The sequence below is a fragment of the Piliocolobus tephrosceles genome, chromosome 1, assembly GCF_002776525.5.
Source record: "Piliocolobus tephrosceles isolate RC106 chromosome 1, ASM277652v3, whole genome shotgun sequence".
In the NCBI taxonomy this organism is placed as follows: Eukaryota; Metazoa; Chordata; class Mammalia; order Primates; family Cercopithecidae; genus Piliocolobus; species Piliocolobus tephrosceles.
In genome coordinates this window covers 93,178,420-93,204,260 of record NC_045434.1, presented here as the reverse complement: position 1 = coordinate 93,204,260, position 25,841 = coordinate 93,178,420, and the positions used below count along the sequence as shown (strand labels likewise).

General features: G+C 39.7%; 1 protein-coding gene across 4 annotated transcripts in view; it reads left to right on the top strand.

Moving 5' to 3' along the window:
- Nucleotides 1-25,841, top strand: part of ASH1L (ASH1 like histone lysine methyltransferase) — a 229,069-nt gene that overhangs the window by 76,112 nt on the left and 127,116 nt on the right. For all 4 annotated transcript variants that reach the window (XM_023213962.2, XM_023213961.1, XM_023213960.2 and 1 more), the window contains one exon: nucleotides 9,343-13,906. In XM_023213962.2, the coding sequence (XP_023069730.1) occupies nucleotides 9,343-13,906 (4,564 nt within the window). The remainder of the gene's footprint in view (nucleotides 1-9,342; nucleotides 13,907-25,841) is intronic.

Below are 25,841 nucleotides of genomic sequence, written 5' to 3'. Positions count from 1 at the left end.
GGTCCAGAGTTTGAGACCAGTCTGGCTAACACGGTGAAACCCCATCTCTACTAAAAATACAAAAATTAGCCAGGCATGGTGGCGGGTCCCTGTAAACCCAGCTACTCGGGAGGTTGAGGCACAAGAATTGCTTGAACCCAGGAGACGGAGGTTGCAGTGAACCGAGATTGAGCCGCTGCACTCCAGCCTGGGTGATAGAGCTAAACTCAGTCTCAAAAAAAATGAGAGAGAAAGAGAGAGAAAGAGAAAAAAAAACTTATAAAGTTAAAGAGACTATTTAATACAGTGGTTAAGAACTTTAGTTATGAAATCAGACTATGTTTAAATTATTTCTTAATCATTAATTGGTTAAGTGACCTTGAGCAAGTTATCTAGTATCTAAACCATTCTTTAATCTTTTAAATGAGGATAATTATAGTAATTGCACTATATGGTGGTTGTAAGGAATATGTGAGGTAATTAGTACAGCTTTTCATAAGTATTTGAATACATAAAAGATTTTGGTGAGGCATGGTGGCTCATACCTGTAATCCTAGCACTTTGGGAGGCTGAAACGGGAGATTGCTTGAGGCCAGGTGTTTGAGACCAGCCTGGGCCTTTCACTTTTTAATTAAAAAATTTAAAAACTTTTGTTTAAAGTTTTAACTTCAAGAAGAATAGTAGGTGAAAGACAGCTGGTAAATTGGGAAAAATGTGCAGCATGTGAGAAAGGAGTATTATTTGTAAGATATTAAGGGCCCATCTAAATTAGAAATGACCTCTACAATTTAGAAAAATATATGGACCAGGATCTTGAACAGCTTTTCACTGCAGGAGAAACACAGATGGCCAGCAAAATCATGTGAAAAGACATTTAGAATAATAGATAAGTCAAATGTAAACAGAAATGCAATAAAAAATCAGGGTCTTAGCCTGTCTCCCAGGTTAGAGTGCAATGGTGTGATCATGGCTCACTGCCGCCTTGACCTCCTGGCTCAAGCCATTCTCCGCTTCAGCCTCTCATGTACCGGAAAATACAGGCATGCACCACTGTGCTAATTTTTTAGATTTATTTTTTGAAGAGAAGGGGATCTCCCTATGTTGCCAAGGGTAGTCTCAAACTCTTGGGTTCAAGTAATCCTCCTGCCTAAGCCTCCCAAAGTGTTGGGAGTATAGGTGCGTGCCACCACACCTGGCCAGAAAGGGGTGTGTGTGTGTGTGTCTGTGATGTAGTCTGGCTGTGTCGCCCAGAAGGGATGTGTGTGTATGTGTGATGTAGTCTGGCTGTGTCGCCCAGACTGGAGTGCCGTGGCACGATCTCTGCTCACTGCAACCTCCGTCTCCTGGGTTCAAGCAATTCTCCTGCCTCAGCCTCCCCCAGAAGCTGGGATTACAGGCATGTGCTGCCACTTCCAGCTAATTTTTTTGTATTTTTAGTAGAGATGGGGTTTCACCATGTTGGCCAAGCTGGTCTGGAACTCCTGACCTCAAATGATCCACCTGCCTTGGCCTTCCGAAGTGTTAGGATTACAGGCGTGAGCCACCGCGCCCAACCCAGGAAGTCTTTATTTAAGGTTGTGACATCTTAAATACTGAATGGGAATAGAAAGTCTTTCTTGGTCGGGCGTGGTGGCTCACATCTGTCATCCCAGCACTTTGGGAGACTGTGGCGGGTGGATCACAAGGTCAGGAGATGGAGACCATCCTGGCAAACATGATGAAACCCCGTCTGTACTAAAAATACAAAAAATTAGACGGGTGCGGTGGTGGGCACCTGTAATCCAGCTACTCAGGAGGCTGAGGCAGGAGAATGGTGTGAACCCGGGAGGCGGAGCTTGCAGTGAGCCGAGATGGCGCCACTGCACTCCAGCCTGGGCGACAGAGGGAGACTCCTTCTCAAAAAATAAAATAAATAAAATTAAAATAAATAAAAAATAAAAAAAAAATAATATGGTAAACGTCCAATTGCATTTTTCTTTGCATACTTGTTCAATTACTTCCTTCAGGTAAATTTTTAAAGGTGAAATTACAGAGCCAAAGGGTGTATGCATTAGTTACACACTAGACAACTACATGCAAGAAAGACTTTTTTTTTTTTTTTTTTGGAGACAGAGTCTCGCTCTGTTGCCCAGGCTTAAGTCCCGTGGCTCCATCTCGGCTCACTGCAAGCTCCGCCTCCTGAGTTCACGCCATTCTCCTGCCTCAGCCTCCCCAGTAGCTGGGACTACAGGAGCCCACCACCACGCCTGGCTAATTTTTTGTATTGTTAGTAGAGACGGGATTTCACCGTGTTAGCCAGCATGGTCTTGATCTCCTGACCTCATGATCCGCCCACTTCGGCCTTCCAAAGTGCTGGGATTACAGGTGTGAGCCACCGCGCCCGGACTTTTTTTTTTTTGTTCTCGAGACGGAACCTTGGTCTGTCTCCCCGGCTGGAGTACAGTGGCGCAATCTTAGCTCACTGCAACCTTTGCCTCCCGAGTTCAAGCAATTGTCCTGCCTTAGCCTCCTGAGTAGCTGGGATTACAGGCGCGCACTACCACACCCAGCTAATTTTTCTGTATTTTTTAGTAGAGAGGGTGTTTCACCATGTTGATCAGGCTGGTCTCGAACTCCTGACCTGATGATCTGCCCTCCTTGGCCTCCCAAAGTGCTGGGATTACAGGCGTGAGCCACTGTGCCCAGCCTACCATATTATTTATAGTAACAAAAAGCCAGAAACTATTTAAGTATAGTCAGTAGGTGGTTAATTTTATGAGTTATGAACTATTGTGAAACTGTTGAATTTAACATCTAGCTTTTCATTTATTTACACATAAAGGTGTCATATCATTTAAAGCAAATGGGCTACAAAACAGGAAGCATTGTTGGCTCCATTTGTGTAAAAGAATGTACACTTGTTTATTTTGATGTATACAGTAAAATATCTGAATGTAAAGTCTTTATTCATGAAAGGTATCGTTTATACTTTGGTTCTTTTTTTTAAATGAGAATATTTTATATTTGGAATAAAGCTATTTTCCTGTTGGAAAAAAGTACATGCTTAATGTCATGTTTTAATACAGCATCTTTTTCGGTGCCTAATTGATAATATATTCTCTTAAAGTGGTACCTCTTATCAGTCATTTTAAAGGGTCCTTACAAATGTAAGAGGATAATATCAGTACCAAATACAGTTTTCAAGATTTTTTTTTTTGTGTGACTGAGTCTTGCTGTGTTGCCCAGGCTGGAGTGCAGTGGCATGGATCTCAGCTCACTGCAGCCTCCGCCTCCTAGGTTCAAGCGATTCCCCTGCCTCGGCCTCTTGAGTAGCTGGGACTATAGGCACGCACCACCATGCCTGCTAATTTTTTTTTTTTTTTTTTTTTTTTGTATTTTTAGTAGAGGCGGAGTTTCACCATGTTGGCCAGGATGGTCTCAATCTTCTGACCTCGTGATCTGCCCACCTCGGCCTACCAAAGTTCTGGGATTACAGGCATGAGCCACCACACCCGACCTCAAAATCTTAATGTTGTCTAATTCATTTATTTTATATAGTATCAGAATTTGGAAGAAAAGATTTTTGAAATCAACATCAGATTATCTGTGTGCCTTATTTAGTAATAGACCATTTACTGTGGGATATGAACTCTGTTTTAAACTGCTTTTAATTTCTCTCAGATATTTATTTCTGGTAAAAGTGAAAAACCAGTCCAGGCACAGTGGCTCACTCACACCTGTAATCCCAGCACTTTGGGAGGCTGAGACAGGTGGATCATGAGGTCAGGAGTTCAAGACCAGCTTGGCCAAGATGGTGAAACCCCATCTTTACTAAAAACACAAAAATTAACCGGGCATGGTGGCAGGCTCCTGTAATCCCAGCTACTCGTGAAGCTGAGGCAGAGAATTGCTTGAACCCAGGAGGCGCAGGTTGCAGTGAGCCGAGATGGCGCCACTGCACTCCTGCCTGGGCGATAGAGCAAGACTCCATTTCGAAAAAAAAAAAAAGTGATAAACCAGGGTTGAACACATTCATTAGCCAATTAAGGAAGCTGAACATGTTTCTACTTTACTTTTAGACAGAATTTAAAAAATAACTTCCTATTGAAGTATAACATACATATAGAAAAATACCTATCATAAATGTAACAGCTCAGCAAATTTTCATGAACTCAGCCGTGTCAGACAACCAGCATTCAGTTTAAGAAATGCGTTTGCCAGGTGCGGTGGCTCACCTCTGTAATCCCAGCACTTTGGGAAGCTGAGGGAAAAATCACTTGAGCTTCGAGATTAGAGCCTTGAGGAGTTCGAGATTAGCCTGGGCAACAAAGCAAGACCTCATTTCTACCAAAAAAAAAAAAAAAAAAATTAGCCAGGCATGGTGTGGTGGCTTGTGCTTGCAGTCCTAGACTTGGGAGGCTGAGGTGGGAGGATCACTTAAGCTTAGAAGTTGAAGGTTATTATCAGGTCACTGCACTCCAGCCTGGACCACAGAGTGAGACTCTGTCTTAAAAGAAAAAAGTAGTATGACATTGCTAGCACCCAGTAAGAACCCGTTGGACTTCTTTCTCATTACTATCCTTACCAGGAGTAACAAGTTTTTTGGCTTTTAATATCATAATACATTTTTCTTCTTTGTGGTCTTTATATAAATGAAGTCAAGAGTATGTACTTTGTTTTTCTGGCTCTATTAATTCAGTGTTGTTTGTGAGGCTTTTTGTTTGTTTGTTTGTTTGCTTTTGAGGCAGAGTTTCATTCTTGTTGCCCTGGATGGAGTGCAGTAGCATGATATCAGCTCACAGCAACCTCCGCCTCCCGGGTTCAAGCGATTATCCTGCCTGAGCCTTCCAAGTAGCTGGGATTACAGGCATGTGCTACCATACCTGGCTAACTTTGTATTTGCAGTACAGACGAGGTTTCTCCCTGTTGGTCAGGCTGGTCTCAAAGTCCTGACTTCAGGTGATCTGCCCACATCAGCCTCCCAAAGAGCTGGGATTACAGGCATGAGCCACTGCACCCAGCCAGAGTTTTTTTTTTTTAACTGCATGTGATACATGGTATTGCGTGTAATCATAGTTCACATTTTTAAGGATAACTTTTAAAATTGGAAGTGTCATTTTCAGGCATAAATCTGTTTAAAAATATTTAAAACAAACAATATTTGTTTTTAAAAGTAACTATAAAAGTAATGAATGGGAATTGTTTTTTGTTTAATTTTTAATTTTTGTGGATACATAGTGTGTTTGTGGGATACATGAGATGTTTTGATATAGGCATGCAGTGCGTAATAATCACATAGAGAATGAGGTATTCATCCCCTCAAGCATTTATGCTTTGTGTTGCACACGGTCTAGTTATACTCTTTTAGTTATTTCAAAATGTACAATTAAATGATTATTGACTATAGTCACACTGTTGTGCTATCAATTATTAGTAGGTCTTATTTATTCATTCTTTCTATTTTTTTTTTTTTTTTTGTACCCATTAACCTTCCCCACGTCCCTGGGATTCTTTAATATAACGTGAAGAAAGTGTGTGGGGTTTATTTAATTTCAAGTTAACATAAGTCTGAGTATATGAGACTATCAAAGCCAGTTTGCCCTTGGGCAAAATTACAAGATCCAGTCCAAAAGAAGAGATAGTTCCCTTTATTCTGAGTTAATCAAGTACTGAATGTATTGTGTTCATTTTTAGGTGCCACATGTAAAGAGGGGTATCTAACACTTGCATCAGAAAATGATCAGAAAGAAGTGAAACTGTTGAGTCAGGAAGTTAAATGTTTTGGTTGAGTTCAAATGTCTGACAACCATTGGGAAGAAGAGGAATTAGATTTACTCTGATTTTTAGAAAGTGAGACTTGGACCAGTAAGTGAAAGTTGCAGAAAAGTATATTTCACTTTACTCTTAGGAAGAACTTTTTTTTATTCAATAAACACATTTCATTATGGGAAATTTAATACAAAAACATAGTGACTAGTTCAAAGTGAAGATACTAGAGTTATATACCTGTCACTAGGATCATCTTTTACATGTCTTGTCTAATATTTGGAAACAGTCATTTCTGCAGGAGCCCTGGTTCATTTTAATGGGAAACGGTATTTAGAGACCACGGTTATGCTTCATTGCTAATGGGTTGCCGATGTTTGTAGGCATTTTATTGGATAGAGAGGTAAATAGACTTCATATATTTTTAATTCTATCTTATAGCCTTTTACTTCTTTGATTTTATAGCTGTATGTTTTTTTCTTCCAGCATTTTGGTTCCTAGTGATATTCACATGGCTACTTATTATATGTATGTATCTGTTAGTCATCTATCTATTTAAATTCAGAATTACTATACTCTGTGTATTACCAGTAATATGCTCACTGAGGGCAATTTACCACTTCCTTTTGCTGAGCAAGATGGCTTGTGCCTTTTAGCCCAACTACTCAGAAGGCTGAGGCCGGGGAGGATGGCTTAAGCCCAGAAGTTCACGGCTGCAGTGAGCTATGACTGCGCCATTGCACTCCAGCCTGAGTGACAGAGCAAGACCCCATCTCTTAAAAAAAAAAAAAAAAAAAAAGAGGGAGGGGGAGATTCTTTGGCTTTTGGTTTTGGGTTTTTTTTTTTTTTTTTTTTTTTTTTTTGAGACGGAATCTCGCTCTTTTGCCCAGGCTGGAGTGCAGTGGTGCTATCTTGGCTCACTGCAACCTCCCCCTCCCAGGTTCAAGTGATTCTCTTGCTTCAGCCTGCTGAGTAGCTGGGACTACAGGCATGAGCCACTATGCCCAGCTAATTTTTGTATTTGTAGTAGAGACGGGGTTTCACCATATTAGGCTGCTCTCAAACGCTTGACCTCAGGTGATCCACCTGTTTTGGCCTCACAAAGTGCTGGGATTACAGGCATGAGCCACTGCACCTGGCGTTTTGTTTTTTTGGGTTTTTTTTTTTTTATTTTTTTGAGACGGAGCTTCGCTCTGTCACCTAGGCTAAAGTGCAATGGCGCGATCTTGGCTCACTGCAACCTCGCCTTCCCAGGTTCAAGCAATTCTCATACCTTAGCCTCCCAAGTAGCTGGGATTATAGGTGCCCGCCACCACATCCAGCTACTATTTGTAGTTTTAGTAAAGATGGGATTTCACCATGTTGGCCAGGCTGGTCTCAAACTCCTGGACCTCAGGTGATCTGCCCACCTCGGCCTCCCCAAGTGGTGAGATTACAAGTGTGAGCCACTGCACCTGGCTGGGTTTTTTGCTTGTTTGTTTTTTGGGTAATGTTTTGAGATTTTAGGATGTAGATTCTCAATATTGTGTTTTATAGTAATTCAAAATAATTATTTTTCATATACTTATATAACTCATTTTCTATATATTGAATAGATGAATTTTTTGTTTGTTTTTTAACAGAGTCTTGCTCTTTCACCCAGGCTGGAGTGCAGTGGCACAATCTCTGCTCACTGCAACCTCTGTCTCCCAGGTTCAAGCGATTCTCCTGCCTCAGCCTCCCGAGTAGCTAACAGGCACATGCCACCACCCCCAGCTAATTTTTGTATTTTTAGTAGAGGTGGGGTTTCACCATGTTGGCCAGGCTGGTCTTAAACTCCTGACCTCAGGTGATCTGCCTGCCTCAGCCTCCCAAAGTGCTGGGATTACGGGCGTGAGCCACCACGTCCGGCCTGTTGTTTTTATTACTTAGAGATTTGGGATGTTCTCCTTTATTATATATAACTTTGTTTCATAACTATGTAAAAAACTTCCAAACTAAAAACCATAAAGTTAGATGCATAGAGGTCTAGCTTCTATCCCTGTTTACTTTCCCGTAAGTCACTATTTTCGCTAATCTTTGGTTCATTCCATTTTAAAATATAATCAATATGCATATACATATTCCTTATTCCCACTTTCTTATACAGAAGGTATATTATACGTATAAGGCATAGCATATTATAACCATTGTTCTCAACCTTGCTTTTTTCCATTTAATAATATATCCTGGAAATCACTCCATAGCACTATATTGATGTCTCCTCCTACTCCTCCTACTTTTGTTTTTGTTGACAGTTTCTCAGTATTCCATTGTACAAACGTACCTTAATTTATTCAGCCAGTTTCCTGTAGATAATTGTTTGCATTTTTTAGGGTTTTTAAAATAGTGGTGCATTTTGGACCCTTGTGCAGACATTATATTTTTAAGAGTGTATCTTGGATAGACCCTCAAAGTAGGATTTCTGGGTTAAAGGATGTAGTTAAATGCATGTGGAATTTTTGTAGTTTGTAACTAGATTGTAGCATTTTCCATGCAGTACATTTTCATACATGCTTGAATTTGGTTTTACGTTTTCTATGCTGTTTAATTGGTTTGTCTTTTCATTTGTCACTTCTATACTGTTTCAATGATTGGGGCTTTAAAAAATAATATTTGGTATGGTTATTCTCTGGCTTTTCTACATTTTAGGTTTTTCTAGCTATTCTTTCATACCTGTTTTCCCCATTGAACATTATAATCAATTTTTCTGAATGCCAAAGAAATCTGTTGGTATTTTTATTGGGATTGCATTAAATTTATAAATTTGCTTAGGGAAAATTATCTTTATGTCTTCCTATCCACAAACACAGTATAACTTTATGTTTATTCAGTTCTTTCATAAGTATTTTATAGTTAGGAAGAACTCTTTAGTGGTTATCCAGAAGTAAAACAGACTATTGTGTGAAGTAGTGAATTTATTTCTAGAGTATATAGTGAGGATTCATGAATTAGACAGCAGTTTACAGTAAATGACTTAAATGTTGCTCCCACTGTAAGATTTTATATAAAAACACATTCTGAAGAAAAAATGTTTAAATTATCTTTCCTATTCCACATTAAGAGAGAACTCTACTGCTTACTCAAGACCATAATTGAGAATGAGTTATAAAAGAGTAGAAGTAGGTTAGGGATTGTCTTCTATAGGTTTAGAATCATTTAAGTCAATGAAGGAGGTAGGCAGTAAACTATTATTTTAGATGAAGACCATGGGATATGGTAGCTAAAAATAATTTTCTTTTCAAAAATGGTACCTTCATATGCTTCATTTATATTTACCCAGTCAAAAGTAAGACAAAAATAGACTATTGATTTGCCATTTTAAAAATGTCAAAAATATCAGGGATATTTCTAAAGACCCACTAATATGTAGTTTTATCGTGTTGAAAGTCAACAAAGATAATATACCATTGTAGCCTCTCATATAGCAGCAGATGAGCTAACATACTGTGACATTGGTGTAATATTAGTTTTTTTTAAAAGCCTCTGTTGCCTATTGTATATCTGATATGTGATCCATTAGTTTGTTGGATTGTTAAGCTAAGCTGAAGTGGTATAAGGTTTACTGCCTCTTTAACTTTTTTCTTGTTCAAATTTTAGGACCCTTCAAAGTTGTACAAGAAAGCAGATGATGTTGCAGCCATTGAATGCCAGTCTGAAGAAGTCATCCATCTTCATTCACAGGGAGAAAACAATCCTTTGTCTAAGAAGCTATCTCCAGTACACTCAGAAATGGCAGATTATATTAACGCAACACCATCTACTCTTGTTGGTAGCCGGGATCCTGATTTAAAGGACAGAGCATTACTTAATGGAGGAACTAGTGTAACAGAAAAGTTGGCACAACTGATTGCTACCTGTCCTCCTTCCAAGTCTTCCAAGACAAAACCGAAGAAGTTAGGAACTGGCACTACAGCAGGATTGGTTAGCAAGGATTTGATCAGGAAAGCAGGTGTTGGCTCTGTAGCTGGAATAATACATAAGGACTTAATAAAAAAGCCAACTATCAGCTCAGCAGTTGGATTGGTAACTAAAGATCCTGGGAAAAAGCCAGTGTTTAATGCAGCAGTAGGATTGGTCAATAAGGACTCTGTGAAAAAACTGGGAACTGGCACTACAGCGGTATTCATTAATAAAGACTTAGGCAAAAAGCCAGGAACTATCACTACAGTAGGATTGCTAAGCAAAGATTCAGGAAAGAAGCTAGGAATTGGTATTGTTCCAGGTTTAGTGAATAAAGAGTCTGGCAAGAAGTTAGGACTTGGCACTGTGGTTGGACTGGTTAATAAAGATTTGGGAAAGAAATTGGGTTCTACTGTTGGCCTAGTGGCCAAGGACTGTGCAAAGAAGATTGTAGCAAGTTCAGCAATGGGATTGGTTAATAAGGACATTGGAAAGAAACTAGTGGGTTGTCCTTTGGCAGGTCTGATCAGTAAAGATGCCATAAACCTTAAAGCCGAAGCACTGCTCCCCACTCAGGAACCACTTAAGGCTTCTTGTAGTACAAACATCAGTAATCAGGAAAGTCAGGAACTTTCTGAATCCCTGAAAGACAGTGCCACCAGCAAAACTTTTGAAAAGAATGTTATACGGCAGACTAAAGAAAGCATATTGGAAAAGTTCTCAGTACGAAAAGAAACCATTAATTTGGAGAAAGAAATGTTTAATGAAGGAACATGCATTCAGCAAGACAGTTTCTCATCCAATGAGAGGGGATCTTATGAAACCTCAAAGCATGAAAAGCAGCCTCCTGTATATTGCACTTCTCCGGACTTTCAAATGGGAGGTGCTTCTGATGTATCTACGGCTAAATCCCCTTTCAGTGCAGTAGGAGAAAGCAATCTCCCTTCCCCATCACCTACTGTTTCTGTTAATCCTTTAACCAGAAGTCCCTCTGAAACTTCCTCACAGTTGGCTCCTAATCCATTACTGTTAAGTTCTACTACAGAACTAATTGAAGAAATTTCTGAATCTGTTGGAAAGAACCAGTTTACTTCTGAAAGTACTCACTTGAATGTTGGTCATAGGTCAGTGGGTCATAGCATTAGTATTGAATGTAAAGGGATTGATAAAGAGGTAAATGATTCAAAAACTACCCATATAGATATTCCACGAATCAGCTCTTCCCTTGGAAAAAAGCCAAGTTTGACTTCTGAATCCAGCATTCATGCTATTACTCCTTCAGTTGTTAACTTCACTAGTTTATTTAGTAATAAGCCTTTTTTAAAACTGGGTGCAGTATCTGCATCAGACAAACACTGCCAAGTTGCTGAAAGCCTAAGTACTAGTTTGCAGTCCAAACCATTAAAAAAAAGAAAAGGAAGAAAACCTCGGTGGACTAAAGTGGTGGCAAGAAGCACATGCCGGTCTCCAAAAGGGCTAGAATTAGAAAGATCAGAGCTTTTTAAAAACGTTTCGTGTAGCTCACTATCAAATAGTAATTCTGAGCCAGCCAAGTTTATGAAAAACATTGGACCCCCTTCATTTGTAGATCATGACTTCCTTAAACGCCGATTGCCAAAGTTGAGCAAATCCACAGCTCCATCTCTTGCTCTCTTAGCTGATAGTGAAAAACCATCTCATAAGTCTTTTGCTACTCACAAACTATCCTCCAGTATGTGTGTCTCTAGTGACCTTTTGTCTGATATTTATAAGCCCAAAAGAGGAAGGCCTAAATCTAAGGAGATGCCTCAACTGGAAGGGCCACCTAAAAGGACTTTAAAAATCCCTGCTTCTAAAGTTTTTTCTTTACAGTCTAAAGAAGAACAAGAACCCCCAATTTTACAGCCAGAAATCGAAATCCCTTCCTTCAAACAAAGTCTGTCTGTGTCTCCTTTTCCAAAAAAGAGAGGCAGGCCTAAGAGGCAAATGAGGTCACCAGTCAAGATGAAGCCACCTGTACTGTCAGTGGCTCCATTTGTTGCTACTGAAAGTCCAAGCAAGCTAGAATCTGAAAGTGACAACCATAGAAGTAGCAGTGATTTCTTTGAGAGCGAGGATCAACTTCAGGATCCAGATGACCTAGATGACAGTCATAGGCCAAGTGTCTGTAGTATGAGTGACCTTGAGATGGAACCAGATAAAAAAATTACCAAGAGAAACAATGGACAGTTAATGAAAACAATTATCCGCAAAATAAATAAAATGAAGACTTTAAAGAGAAAGAAACTGTTGAATCAGATTCTTTCAAGTTCTGTAGAAACAAGTAATAAAGGGAAAGTGCAATCCAAACTCCATAATACGGTATCAAGTCTTGCTGCCACATTTGGCTCTAAATTGGGCCAACAAATAAATGTCAGCAAGAAAGGAACCATTTATATAGGAAAGAGAAGAGGTCGCAAACCAAAAACTGTCTTAAATGGTATTCTTTCTGGTAGTCCTACTAGCCTTGCTGTTCTTGAGCAAACAGCTCAGCAGGCAACTGGGTCAGCATTAGGACAGATTCTTCCCCCATTACTGCCTTCATCTGCTAGTAGTTCTGAGATTCTTCCATCACCTATTTGCTCTCAGTCTTCTGGCACTAGTGGAGGTCAGAGCCCTGTAAGTAGTGATGCAGGTTTTGTTGAACCCAGTTCAGTGCCATATTTGCATTTACACTCCAGACAGGGCAGTATGATTCAGACTCTTGCAATGAAGAAGGCCTCAAAGGGGAGGAGGCGGTTATCTCCTCCTACTTTGTTGCCAAATTCTCCTTCGCACTTGAGTGAACTCACGTCTCTGAAAGAAGCTACTCCTTCCCCAATTAGTGAGTCTCATAGTGATGAGACCATTCCCAGTGATAGTGGAATTGGAACAGATAATAACAGCACATCAGACAGGGCAGAGAAATTTTGTGGGCAAAAAAAGAGGAGGCATTCTTTTGAGCATGTTTCTCTGATTCCCCCTGAAACCTCTACAGTGCTAAGCAGTCTTAAAGAAAAACATAAACACAAATGTAAGCGCAGAAATCATGATTACCTCAGCTATGACAAGATGAAAAGGCAGAAACGAAAACGGAAAAAGAAATATCCCCAGCTTCGAAATAGACAGGATCCAGACTTTATTGCAGAGCTGGAGGAACTAATAAGTCGCCTAAGTGAAATTCGGATCACCCATCGAAGTCATCATTTTATCCCTCGAGATCTTCTGCCAACTATCTTTCGAATCAACTTTAATAGTTTCTATACACATCCTTCTTTCCCCTTAGACCCTTTGCACTACATTCGAAAACCTGACTTAAAAAAGAAAAGAGGGAGACCCCCTAAGATGAGGGAGGCAATGGCTGAAATGCCTTTTATGCACAGCCTTAGTTTTCCTCTTTCTAGTACTGGATTCTATCCATCTTATGGTATGCCTTATTCTCCTTCACCCCTTACAGCTGCTCCCATAGGACTAGGTTACTATGGAAGGTATCCTCCCACTCTTTATCCACCTCCTCCATCACCTTCTTTCACCACGCCGCTTCCACCTCCTTCCTATATGCACGCTGGTCATTTACTTCTCAATCCCGCCAAATACCATAAGAAAAAGCATAAGCTACTTCGACAGGAGGCCTTTCTTACAACCAGCAGGACTCCCCTCCTTTCAATGAGTACATACCCCAGTGTTCCTCCTGAGATGGCCTATGGTTGGATGGTTGAGCACAAACACAGGCACCGTCACAAACACAGAGAACACCGTTCTTCTGAACAACCCCAGGTTTCTATGGACACTGGCGCTTCCCGATCTGTCCTGGAGTCTTTAAAGCGCTATAGATTTGGAAAGGATACTGTTGGAGAGCGATATAAGCATAAGGAAAAGCACCGTTGTCACATGTCCTGCCCTCATCTCTCTCCTTCAAAAAGCTTAATAAACAGAGAGGAACAGTGGGTCCACCGAGAGCCTTCAGAATCTAGTCCATTGGCTTTGGGATTGCAGACACCTTTACAGATTGACTGTTCAGAAAGTTCTCCAAGTTTATCCCTTGGAGGATTCACTCCCAACTCTGAGCCAGCCAGCAGTGATGAACATACAAACCTTTTCACAAGTGCAATAGGCAGCTGCAGAGTTTCAAACCCTAACTCCAGTGGCCGGAAGAAATTAACTGACAGCCCTGGACTCTTTTCTGCACAGGACACTTCACTAAATCGGTCTCACAGAAAGGAGTCACTGCCTTCTAACGAAAGGGCAGTACAGACTTCGGCAGGTAAGAGGGTTATTTTGTTACCTGTTATTTGTTAGAGAAATAGGTTATTTTCCACAGGTGCCTGATAAATGTAGATGAACTTTTAATCTGTATGTCTTTTTTTGTTTTTTATAAGTATATTTTGAAATCTCAGTACTCATTTTCCTTAGATTTGAGAAGATAAGGAATGTCTAAATAATTTTTTTGTTTTAGGAAGAGGTATTAGTGTCAAAAAGGAAAAACAGAAAAATATAACTTTTGGAAACCAGGAAAAATGATTCATCTTTTTTATGTAGACAGGCTATTACACAAGTTTTATACAGACAAATGGCTCATAGATCTGTTAGTAGTATGCAGGATTTCCCACCACCCCTGCCCTCCCCCCCCATCCCAAGAGGTAAAAGGTAATGCTGGAAGGATTTTTAATGTATATTAATCCAGTAGTTATAAATGCATCTTTGTTACAGGAAGAATATGTTATTAGTACTATGTGTCTCATAATAAAAATTCAAACATTGGACATTTTCAGCATTGTAAAATTTAACTGAATATTCATCCAGACAGACTTCATTTTGCAGATACCTTTTGATGTCTTCATAAAAGCTGCTTCAATTAGAAAAAAGAAAAATCTAGGTAATGCATTTGTACATCTAGAAAGAATTGTACATCTTTTTCTCTCTTAATTATACACCTTTAAAGAATCGAGAAGATAGAAAACAAAGAGTAAGCATTTGCCATTCAAATAAAAGATTAGAAGTTCTTTGTGAGAGATCTTAAGCCTAAGAGTTTGTAAAATAACTCTAGGAAGTCCATAAACCTTCTGATGTTGTAAGTAAAATTATGGATATATATGTTTGTGTATCTTTTTTAGTAGTAATCTAGAAAAATATCCGATTTTCCAAATTCTCTAAACCTCAGTATATTCTCTAAACCTCCTATATAATGGGATTTGTAGGGGTATTATGAAAAGTAATCACATAATAGGGGTATTATGAAAAGTAAAAACATAGCATGCAAATGTTAGTTACTATTATTATTTCCCTAAAAGATTTAAAACTTGTACATTAGGCTGGGCGTGGTGGCTCACATCTATAATCCCAGCGCTTTGGGAGGCCGAGGTGGGTGGATCATGAGGTCAGGAGATCAAGACCATCCTGGTTAACATGATGAAACCCATCCCTACTTAAAATACAAAAGAAATTAGCCAAGAGTGGTGGCGGGCGCCTATAGTCCCAGCTACTCAAGAGGCTGAGGCAGGAGAATGGCGCGAACGTGGGAGGTAGAGCTTGGAGTGAACCAAGATAGCACCACTGCACTTCAGCCTGGGTGACAGAGCGAGACTCCGTCTTAAAAAAATAAAAAATAAAAAAACTTGTGCATTAGGGAAAAGATAAACCCCTCAAATACCAAGATTTTTTGTGCCTGATTTTCATTATTCATGAACTTTTGAAAAATTAAAAGTGGAGAATCTGAGTGTTCCGTAGCTTTTGACAATGTTTATTTATTTTTTCATTTATTTTCAGACAGAGTCTTGCTCTGTTGCCCAGGCCAGAGTGCAATGGTGCAACCTCAGCTCACTGCAACCTCTGCCTTCTGGGTTCAAGCGATTCTCCAGCCTCAGCCTCCCGAGTAGCTGGAACTACAAGTGCATGCCACCATACCTGGCTAATTTTTTGTATTTCTAGTAGAGACAGGGTTTCACCATGTTAGCCAGGATGGCTTGAACTCCTGACCTCATGATCCGCCCATCTCAGCCTCCCAAAGTGCTGGAATTACAGGCCTGAGCCACTGCACCTGGCCAGCTTTTAACACTGTAAAGAGAGAAAAAGTCTTATGCTTAGGTCCATTCAACAAATAGTTTATTTAATCAGTAATAGTTATTAAATATCAGGTATTTACCAGGCATTCTACTTTGTGGGCCCTTATTATATAATAGAGAATGAGACACACAGGTTCATTGAGTCATGGAGATTATAGTAGAGGAGGTAAATAATAAACAAAAAATCACATTACATGTTGTTAAAATTGTAGTAAGGACTGTAAAAGGAAGAGAGTACAGCATGAAATGGGGAGCCTAACCCAGAGAAGTCTTTCCTGAGAAAGTGATCATAAACTGAGACCTGGCAGATGTGCAGCATTTAACTGGGTAAACAGACTCACTCATTCATTATTCATTCATTTACTTATTCATTTATTGAATTCCTAAAACATACAGGGCTATTCTAGTCACTGGCATATAAAATAGTAAACACCTGATATCTGACCTCATAATTTTCAGCTTAGTGAAGGAAGACAAACCGTAGAGTGATAAGCAAATAAGTAATGGCATATTTGAGAAAAATGCTATAAAGTTAATACCATAGAGTGTTATGATACAGATTAAAGGGCTGGCAAAGGGGGGTCTAATTAGATAGTTACTAGTTATGACTGAGGATAAAAAGTTGAGACTTAAAGGATGAGAAGCTGCAGCGAAGTCCAGGCGCACTGGCTCACGCCTGTAATCTCAGAACTTTGGGAGGCTGAGGTGGCCAGATCACTTGAGGTCAGGAGTTTGAGGCCAGCTGGCCAACTGGTGAAACCCCATCTTTACTAAAAATACAAAAATCAGCCGGGTGTGGTGGCACGTGCCTATAGTCCCAGCTATTTGGGAGGCTGAGGCAGGAGAATTGCTTGAACCTGGGAGGCAGAGGTTGCAGTGAGCCCAGATCACGCCACGGCAACAGAGTGAGACTCTGTCTCAAAAAAAAAAAAGCCACAGTGAAGAACACATTTTAAGATTCTCAGTTGGGAAGGAGTTTCAATATTGGATAAACTGAACAAAGCTTCATCGTGGTGAGAGAGGAAATACAGAGTAGTGAGAAATGTGGCAAAAGAAGAGGCCAAACAATGTGTTAAGAATTTTGGATTTTAAGAGCAAAAGACGAAGGAGTATTGATTTTAGGTTTGCATTTTTAAATGATCATTTTGCCTCCTGCATGAACTCTGGATGGAAAGGATAAAAGTAATTTGAAGGAAACTGGTTAATAGGCAATTGCAGTAGTCTAGATAACATGATGGTGCTTAGATTAGGTTAGTGGCAGGCTTATGTCTGAACATATGGGAGACTGGAGGTAACATGCACTAAGAGAGAGAAAACTATAGGAGGAGCAGATTTAGAGGAGGAAACAAGTTTTTTTTTCTTTTCTTTTTGAGACAGGCTGTCACTGTCGCCCAGCACGATCTCAGCTCACTGCAACCTCTGCTTCCTAGGCTCAAGCCATTTTCCAGCCTCAGCCTCCTGAGTAGCTGGGACTACAGGGGCAAGCCACCAATGCCAGGCTAATTTCTTTGTATTTTTTGTAGAGATGGGGTTTCGCCATGTCGCCCAGGCTGATCTGGAACTCCTGGGCTCAAAGGGACCCTCCTATCTTGGCCTCCGTAAGTGCTGGGATTATAGGCCTGAGCCACCACTCTCAGCCCCTTTTTAATACATATAGTTTGAGGTGTCTGAACATTGAAGTGGAGAATTTGAGAAGGTCATTGGATATCTAGTTCTCTGGCTTAGTAGAGAAACTTGGCCTGGAGGTAAGAGCATTTCCTGTGAGTATTTGAAAAATTATGTTTGGCGGCCAGGTGCGGTGTCTCACACCTGTAATCCCAGCACTTTGGGAGACCGAGGCAGGTGGATCACAAGGTCAGGAGATTGAGACCATCCTGGCAAACATGGCGAAACCCCATCTCTACTAAAGATACAAAAAAGTTAGCTGGGTGTGGTGGTGGGCACCTGTAGTCCCAGCTACTCAGGAGGCTGAGGCAGGAGAATGGCGTGAACCCGGGAGGTGGAGGTTGCAGTGAGCCGAGGTGGCGCCACTGTACTCCAGCCTGGGCGACAGAGCGAGACTCCAACTCAAAAAGAAAAAGAAAAAAAGAAAAATTGTGTTTGGCAATATCATTCAGTAAAAATGGCTTCTGGATGAAATAAAAGTTAGGAACAGAGTCTCAAAAACCTGCGCAACTTTATTACCAGAGCACCAAGAAAAATAATTATTTTCTAAAATAGCAGCTAAAAAAACATACTAAAGCAGGCACAGTGGCTCATGCCTGTAATCGCAGCCCTTTGGGAGACCGAGGCAGGCAGATCACTTGAGGTCAGAAGTTCAAGACCAGCCTGGCCAACATGGCGAAACCTATCTCTACTAAAATTAAAAAATTAGCAGTGCTGGTATGCGCCTGTAGTCTCAGCTACTCGGGAAGTTGAGGCAGGAGAATCACTTGAACCCGAAAGGTAGACGTTGCAGTGAGCCAAAATTATGCCATTGCACTCCAGCCTGGATGACAGTGTGAGATTACATCTCAAAAAAAAAAAAATTTATATATATATATATATATATATGGTTAAGACTAAATGTCTTTAAATAAATAAAGAGGCTGGGAATGGTGGCTAATGCCTGTAATCTCAATAATTTGAGAGGCTGAGGTTGAAGTATCACTTGAGCCCAGGAGTTCAACACTAGCCTGGGCAACATAGGGAGCCTCTCATCTCTACAGAAAAATTTTTTTTAAAATTAGCTGGGCATGATGGCATGCACCTATAGTCCTAACTACTCAGGAGGCTGTGGCAAGATGATCGCTTGAGCCCGGGAGTTCAAGGCTACAGTAAGCTGTGATGGTGCCACTTCACTCCAGCTGGGCTGGCAGAGTGATACTCTGTCTCAAAAAAAAAATAGAAATACTACAATAAATATAGGCATTAATGTTCCAGGAAAAGATGAAGGTAGCTTGATAGAAGGGGATGTAAAGAAGGGTTGAAGCTGCTGAACTGTAGGCACAGAAGGATGTCATTGGTAGATAAATGTAGCAATGCCAGAGATAGCTGGTTCTAGTGTATTGCACCTGTTTGTTTCTTTTGTGCAAACATTGAGAGAAGCCACACAATAAAAACACTTGCAGAAAAGTCTGTTGCCAGTAGGAACCAAGAGGAAGAATGTGGATGAATATACATTTTGAACAGAACTACATTGCTTATGGCTTTCTTCATTTAGTTTGTGTTAGTGTACTTTTCATTCAGCTGCTAGTTTTGTCCTGCAATATATTTATCTGCTTTAAAAGTGATGTATTAACCAATTCAACTTCCATATTCTGGTATCATTCTTGTATTTATCAGTGATACAAGAGCTATTTAACTATGCAGAAACACATACAGTAACAAAACATACTGTATACTTTTATGAATTTTTATATGTATAATCATGAGAGTAATGATATTTTCCTTGGGAGAGAATAGGGAGTGAAAAACACACAGCCTTGGGTAGCTCTGAGGAACTGCAGTATTTAAGGTAGTGATTAAAAAACTGTCAGCTTTTGGCCCACATGTGATTCTTTGTGATGCTCTCTACACTTTTTAAAAAATTGCTCATATTAAAACGTCTAGAAATTTTACATAAAAATGTGGAATTGTGCTTCTCAGAAAAACCAGAACATCTGGCAACAATTAGTCCACATTTTCTGGATAATAGTGATGGCTGGGGGCTCAGTATTGGCAGGCCCCTTTTCATTGCTGCTTGTGTTCTTTTGTTCACCACAGTCCTCACTGTTTTCTGTTGTGTGTCGTATCTGGCCCTCTTCAGCTATTTAAAGAGGGAACATTTGGATTTGAGATCCCTAATTTCAGAGTCATGAGAAGGAGATTATAAAGGATGAGTAAATTGAGGTGAAGGTGGTACGAGATGACAGGTTAGGATGTTGAATGTATCATCTACATGAACATTGAAATTACCCAAGAGGACAGTTACAGGAGTTGGGGTGAAAATGATGGATGTGAACCTAATTTAAGGGTTCTTGGGGAATGAGAAAGATAGCAGGGAAGTCTAATATATGCAAAAATATCTGTGTTAAGTAAGAACTTGTCTTTTTTTAAATTTCCTTCTTTATTTAATCATTTATTTTGAGATGGAGTCTCTCTCTGTTCAGTGGCATAATCTAGGCTCACTGCAAAACCCGCCTTCTGGGTTCAAGCTATTCTGGCCTCAGCCTCCAAGTAGCTGGGATTGCAGAAGTGCACCACCACACTTGGCTAGGTTTTGAATTTTTTTTGTAGAGTTGGGGTTTCGCTATATTGGCCAGGCTAGTCTCAAACTCCTGACCTCAAGAGAACCACCTGTCTCAGCCTCCCAAAGTACTGGGATTACAGGCATGAGCCACTGCACCTGGCTTTTCTTCTTCTTTATAAAATAACATGCAGAAACCACTAAGACCTCTCTGAAGTCACTGCTCTGACACTAGTTCTCTATCACCAGTTGGATGTTGTACAATTTAGTTCCATTCTGAATACAAATTACCTGAAGCTAGTGAAGACCTCAAGTTAAGAGCAAAGTTCATCATGAGACTCCAGTCACAAATTGTGGTATTCCCAAGACATCCATCCATACTTCTGCCTGGCCTGCTAAAAACTTGTAACTTCCTGCAACCCCCTCAATTTTGGTAACTTGTTAAAAGGACTCACAGAACTCCTGAAAGCACTGTAATGTGATTACAGTTTTGTTACAAAGGATACAGATCAAGAACAACTAGTTGAAGAGGTACATAGAGCAGTGTTTGGTGCAAGAAGGGTCTGCAGACCTCCATGCCCTTCCCCTTGTGGAATCTGGGCACATTACCCTCCCAGCACATCACTGCACTCACCAACCTGGGAGCTCCACTGAACCCCAGTGTCCAGAGTTCTTACTGGGGCTCCATCAGGTAGGCTTGATTGGTTAGATCATTGGCCATGTTTTTTAACTCAGTCTTTGGTTCTCCACTCCCTTGAGGTTGGGGTGACCCAAAGTTTCAGATCTTTATTACGTGGTTTGGTCTTTCTGGTCACCAGCCCCCGTCTTGAAGTTACCTCAGGCTTCACAGTAAGTCATCTCACTGGCATAACAAAGACATTCCTATCACTTGGATAATTACAAGAGTTTTTGAAGCTCTGTGCCAGGAACCAGGGACAAAGACCAGCTATATTCTTTATTTTATCATAAGTCTAAATTCTTTTGCTAATTGCTCTCTGTCTTGGAATCTCTCCATTTTCTTTGCAATTACTCTTGATAAGTACATGGAGATATGACTTGATTTTCTCATAGAAACTTAATATACTTTTTCAGGTAGATGTGAAAATAGGTTTAGCTGTCTTAACAAAAATCAGTTGAGGAAAAATTTTTAGTTAAGCGAAATACTAAATAAAAATATTGGCCAGGCGCGGTGGCTCACGCCTGTAATCCCAAGTGCTTTGGGAGGCCGAGGCGGGCGGATCACAGGGTCAGGAGATTGAGGCCATCCTGGCTAACATGGTGAAACCCTGTCTCTACTAGAAATACAAAAAATTAGCCAGGTGTAGTGGCGGTCACCTGTAGTCCCAGCTACTCGGGAGGCTGAGGCAGGAGAATGGCGTGAACCCAGGAGGCAGAGCTTGCAGAGAGCCGAGATCGCACCACTGCACTCCAGCCTGGGCGGCAGAGCAGGACTCCGTCTCAAAAAAAAAATTAATTCAGGCTCAGATATCTTTTGTTGTGATCCCTTTGAAAGTCAGAACTGGTTTTGTTTAGGAGCATTTTATGTATTTGATTTTTGTTCTTAACTATTCCCTTATGATGGTAGCTGTTCTTTTAGCAAACAGTTATTGTGTGCCAGGAGAAGGAACATACTGTAGTTCTAGCACTTTGGGAGGCTGAGATGGGTGGCCCCTTGAGGTCAGGAGTTCGAGATCAGCCTGGCCAACATGGTAAGACCCTGCCTCTACTAAAAATACAAAAATTAGCCAGGCAGGGTGGCACATGCCTGTAGTCCCAGCTACTCGGGAGACTGAGGCACAAGAATCACTTGAACCTGGGAGGTGGAGGTTGTAATGAGCCGAGATCATACCATTGCACTCCGGCCAGCCTGGGCAACAGAGTGAGTCTCTATCTCAAAAAAATAATAATAATAAAAATAAAGATAATTTCTGCCTTAAAGTCAATTTATAGTTTAGACATGTATACAAATAGTTATTGACAGATTTGTTTTTGTTTTTGTTTGTTTTTTAAGACAGTCTCACTCTGTCGGCCGGGCTGGAGTGTAGTAGCACAATCTCGGCTCACTGCAACCTCCACCTCCCAGGCTCAAGCAATTCTCCTGCCTCAGCCTCCTGAATAGCTGGGATTACAGGTGTATGCCACCACGCCTGGCTAATGTTTGTATTTTTAGTAGAGACAGGGTTTCACCATGTTGGCCAGGCTGGTCTCGAACTCCTGACCTAAGGTGATCCACCCGCCTCGGCTTCCCAAAGTGCTGGAATTACAGGTGTGAGCCATTGCGCACAGCCTGACCGTTGTTAATATTGAAATATTTACAAGGCATTTTGGGGAGCAGAGAAGTGAGGGACTCAAAAGGGCTTGGGAAGGAGGAAGGAGTTTTGAATTTAGCAGTGAAGAATAAGGTGTGACAGCTGTTTTCCTACAATAGATAACAGCTTTTCAAGGGCATGGGGATGTGTTACTGTGCTTAATTAAGTATTAATGGTTTGATATGGTACCCAAGAGGTGGGACTGGAAAGATAGGCAGATCATAAAGCCCTTGTTTATATGAGACTCCCAAGAGTGTAGAGTTTATAAGGTATGAGAAGTTAAGGGTTTTAACATTGGTAATAATTTGTTGAGATTACATTGACAGCAATGTGATAGACGGATTAGTGAAAGGAGATCAGGTAGATCAGTTTGGAAACAGCTCCCACAAAATATTGTGAGGCTCTTATTATGAGGCCCTGAGCCAAGGTAGAGATGATATGATTAAGTGAAATGAGGTATGCAAAAGGATAAGGTTGGAAATAGGTAATACATTTGAATTTCAAGCCTGTTTTGTAGGACAGATGAATTTGTAGCTCAAAGGAGAGGTCAAACCTGAAGATAATTATAGATCCGTGATTATTAAGGCTATGAGAAGGAATGACAATATTTATTTATGGTGAATCCAATGTATTTCTCAAAAGAGAGGTCAAACCTGAAGATAATTTTAGATACATGATTATTAAGGCTATGAGAAGGAATGACAATATTTATGGTGAATTCAGTGGGTTTCTTAAGTGAGTTTATAGTCAAAAGTGTCAAGTGACTGGGCATGGTGGCTCATGCCTGTAATCCCAGAACGTTGGGAGGCTGAGGCAAACAGATCACCTGAGGTTGAGAGTTCAAGGCCAGCCTTACCAACATGAAGAAACCCCATCTCTACTAAAAATACAAATATTAGCCAGGCGTGGTGGCATGCGCCTATAATCCCAGCTATTCAGGAGACTGAGGCAGGAGAATTGCTTGAACCTGGGAGTTGGAGGTTGCGGTGAGCCGAGATCACACCATTGCACTCCAGCCTGGGCAACAAGAGCGAAACTCTGTTTCAAAAAAACAAAATAATAATAATTAAAAAAAAGTATCAAGTGTTATGGGACACAGGTTTAGGTAAGTACTGAAAGTAGATGATTGGCTTTGGCAGTTAGTTTGTCTTGTGTCTGAGAGCCATTTGTATAGTGGCAAATGTTAGATTTCTGGAGGCTGAGGAATGGAAGTTAGGAAATACAATTAAAATTCTTACACCTTTACGTTTTGCTGTTTTTTCCTCAATGTTTTCTTGTGTAGCACTTCTAACTGGTTTATTATTTGCTTTTTCCTTACAATGACATTCTGTTATTCTGTAGCATTCCATTAAAGATGTAATTACATTCTCTCAATCTGTGATGTCAGGTTGCTTTTTGAAGTATAAAGGTTTAAGAAATGTATAACTACATGATTTTTAATTGATCTTCTCAGTCTTCAGTTGATTTTTTTCCATATATAAATTGAAAATAGATTCACTTTACATTTGGTATCATGTTAAAATGCTCCAAAAACTACCTACTGTATAATAGGTATTACAGTATTGTTGATCACCTTCAGGAAATTATTATCCTGAAGTGTCTCCCAATGGTCCAAGCTGGGACAGTTTGAGCAACAAAATAAATACGAGAGTATTGGATTATAACCTAAAAAAAAAAGTCAATATCTGTGAATCCATGTTGATATAAATAAATGATTGACTAAATACTTGACAGTAAAGAAGCAAATCTTCCTTACAGAAAAATTCCAAATAATAAATGTAGATCGCCACTTTCAGGAGGTAGAACTTAATTTCCCTCTTCTTGAATGTGTGCTGGACTGCTGACTTTTAAAGAACACCAAAGTATGAAGAGGGAAAAGCAGTAACTTTACAGTGAAGAGGCATGGCAGACAGCACCTTAATCAAGTTCAAGATTAACTTCACCAATAATAAGGCATGGTGATATCATGTGCTCTCTGATAGAATGTGTTAAGTCTAACCAGAAAAAAAAAAAATAATAATAATAATAATAAAGGGCATTCTACAAATACCTGACCAGTACTAAAAAGTATCAAGCACCTGAAAAAACAAGGAAAGTCTCAGAAGCTTTTACAGAGAGAAGACTAAGGAGACATGACAACTAAATACAATGTGATATCCCAGATTGACAGTGAAAAAAGGACACGAGTGGAAAAAAATTGGTGAAATCTAAACATAGTCTGGAATTTTGTTAATAGTATTATTCCAATGTTAATTTCTTGGTTGTGACAAATGTACTATAGTTATGTAAGGTGTTAACATTGGGGGTTGTTGGGTAAAGGACATGTGAGTATTCTCTGTACTATCTTTGTACCTTTTGTAAATCTAAATTTATTCCAGAATGATGAGTTTTTTTAATAAAGCAGAATACAAATTGTTAAGTAAAACGTATCTCAAACTGATAATTGATGAAATAAGAAATAAAGGTTATTTACTATTTGTATTGAGTGGATTCATCATAAGTGTTGATTGGGGGTAAAACAGGCATATTTGATAAATCATGTTGATATAAATTTCAGGAAAAATAAATGAAACTGAATTAGGGACACTGGCATGTGTAGCTTGGACCAAGGCATTTAACTTTTCTCTCTTTGTTTCAAAAATGGGGAATCAAACTGACTTACCACTTTGAGCAGTCTTAAAGTAAACAAGTATATTCACTGTAAAATTAAATCTTATGAAGCCTTAAGATGAGTAACAGTTCTAATCACTTTTATAAATTATGTGCCTGTGGTAGTTAGCTTATTTTTCTAACTTATGTACTATTCTGTACTGTACAGACTAACAGCTATAAAATCAGCTTGATGCAAGTGAAATTACAGTAAAATTATACACTTAAGTAAGGCCAGGTTTCCTGGTTTCTCCCAATCCTAATAGTGATTCTGTTTAATTTATATGTGTATGTTAGGTAAACATGAAAGAGGTCTCATGAGCAAGAGTTTCTGACCTGGAATGTCAGTTATTTCATCCTGTTTTTCAGCATATGTGACTCATGGCTGACTACACATGATAGAACTTACAAACCTGGATTCTGAAATTGGCAGAGCAGTAGAAGTATTTTCATTTAGGATTTATAGCTTAGAAGTCATAGCATAAGCAGACAATGGGACGTTATTGTAAATGATTTACTACATATAAATTACATACATTCTTTGGTGCGTTCAGTGATGATGAATATTTTATCCTCCAAGAATAAGGATTAAACCTTTTTTTTTTTTTTTTGGAAAAAGTATATTCACTGTACAAGCATAGAGATTGAAGCAAAGAATACTGAGTTTTGTTCTCTTTAACTGAAGGATATAGGCTTTGATCAGAATATACTGATTTCAAACAATTTCTCTAGTGCTGTTTATAAGACACACATACGCAACAGTTAGAAGAAATGAGTTCAGATGTTCACTAGCAAGGTGGGGTGACTATAGGTGACAGCACTATATTGTGTATTTCAAAAATAGCTAGAAGAGAGGACTTGAAATGTTCCTGACACATAGAAATCATAGATACGCAGGGTAATGAATACACAAAATACTCTGACTTGATTCTTACACATTCTATGTAACAAAGTATGACGTGTATCCCATAA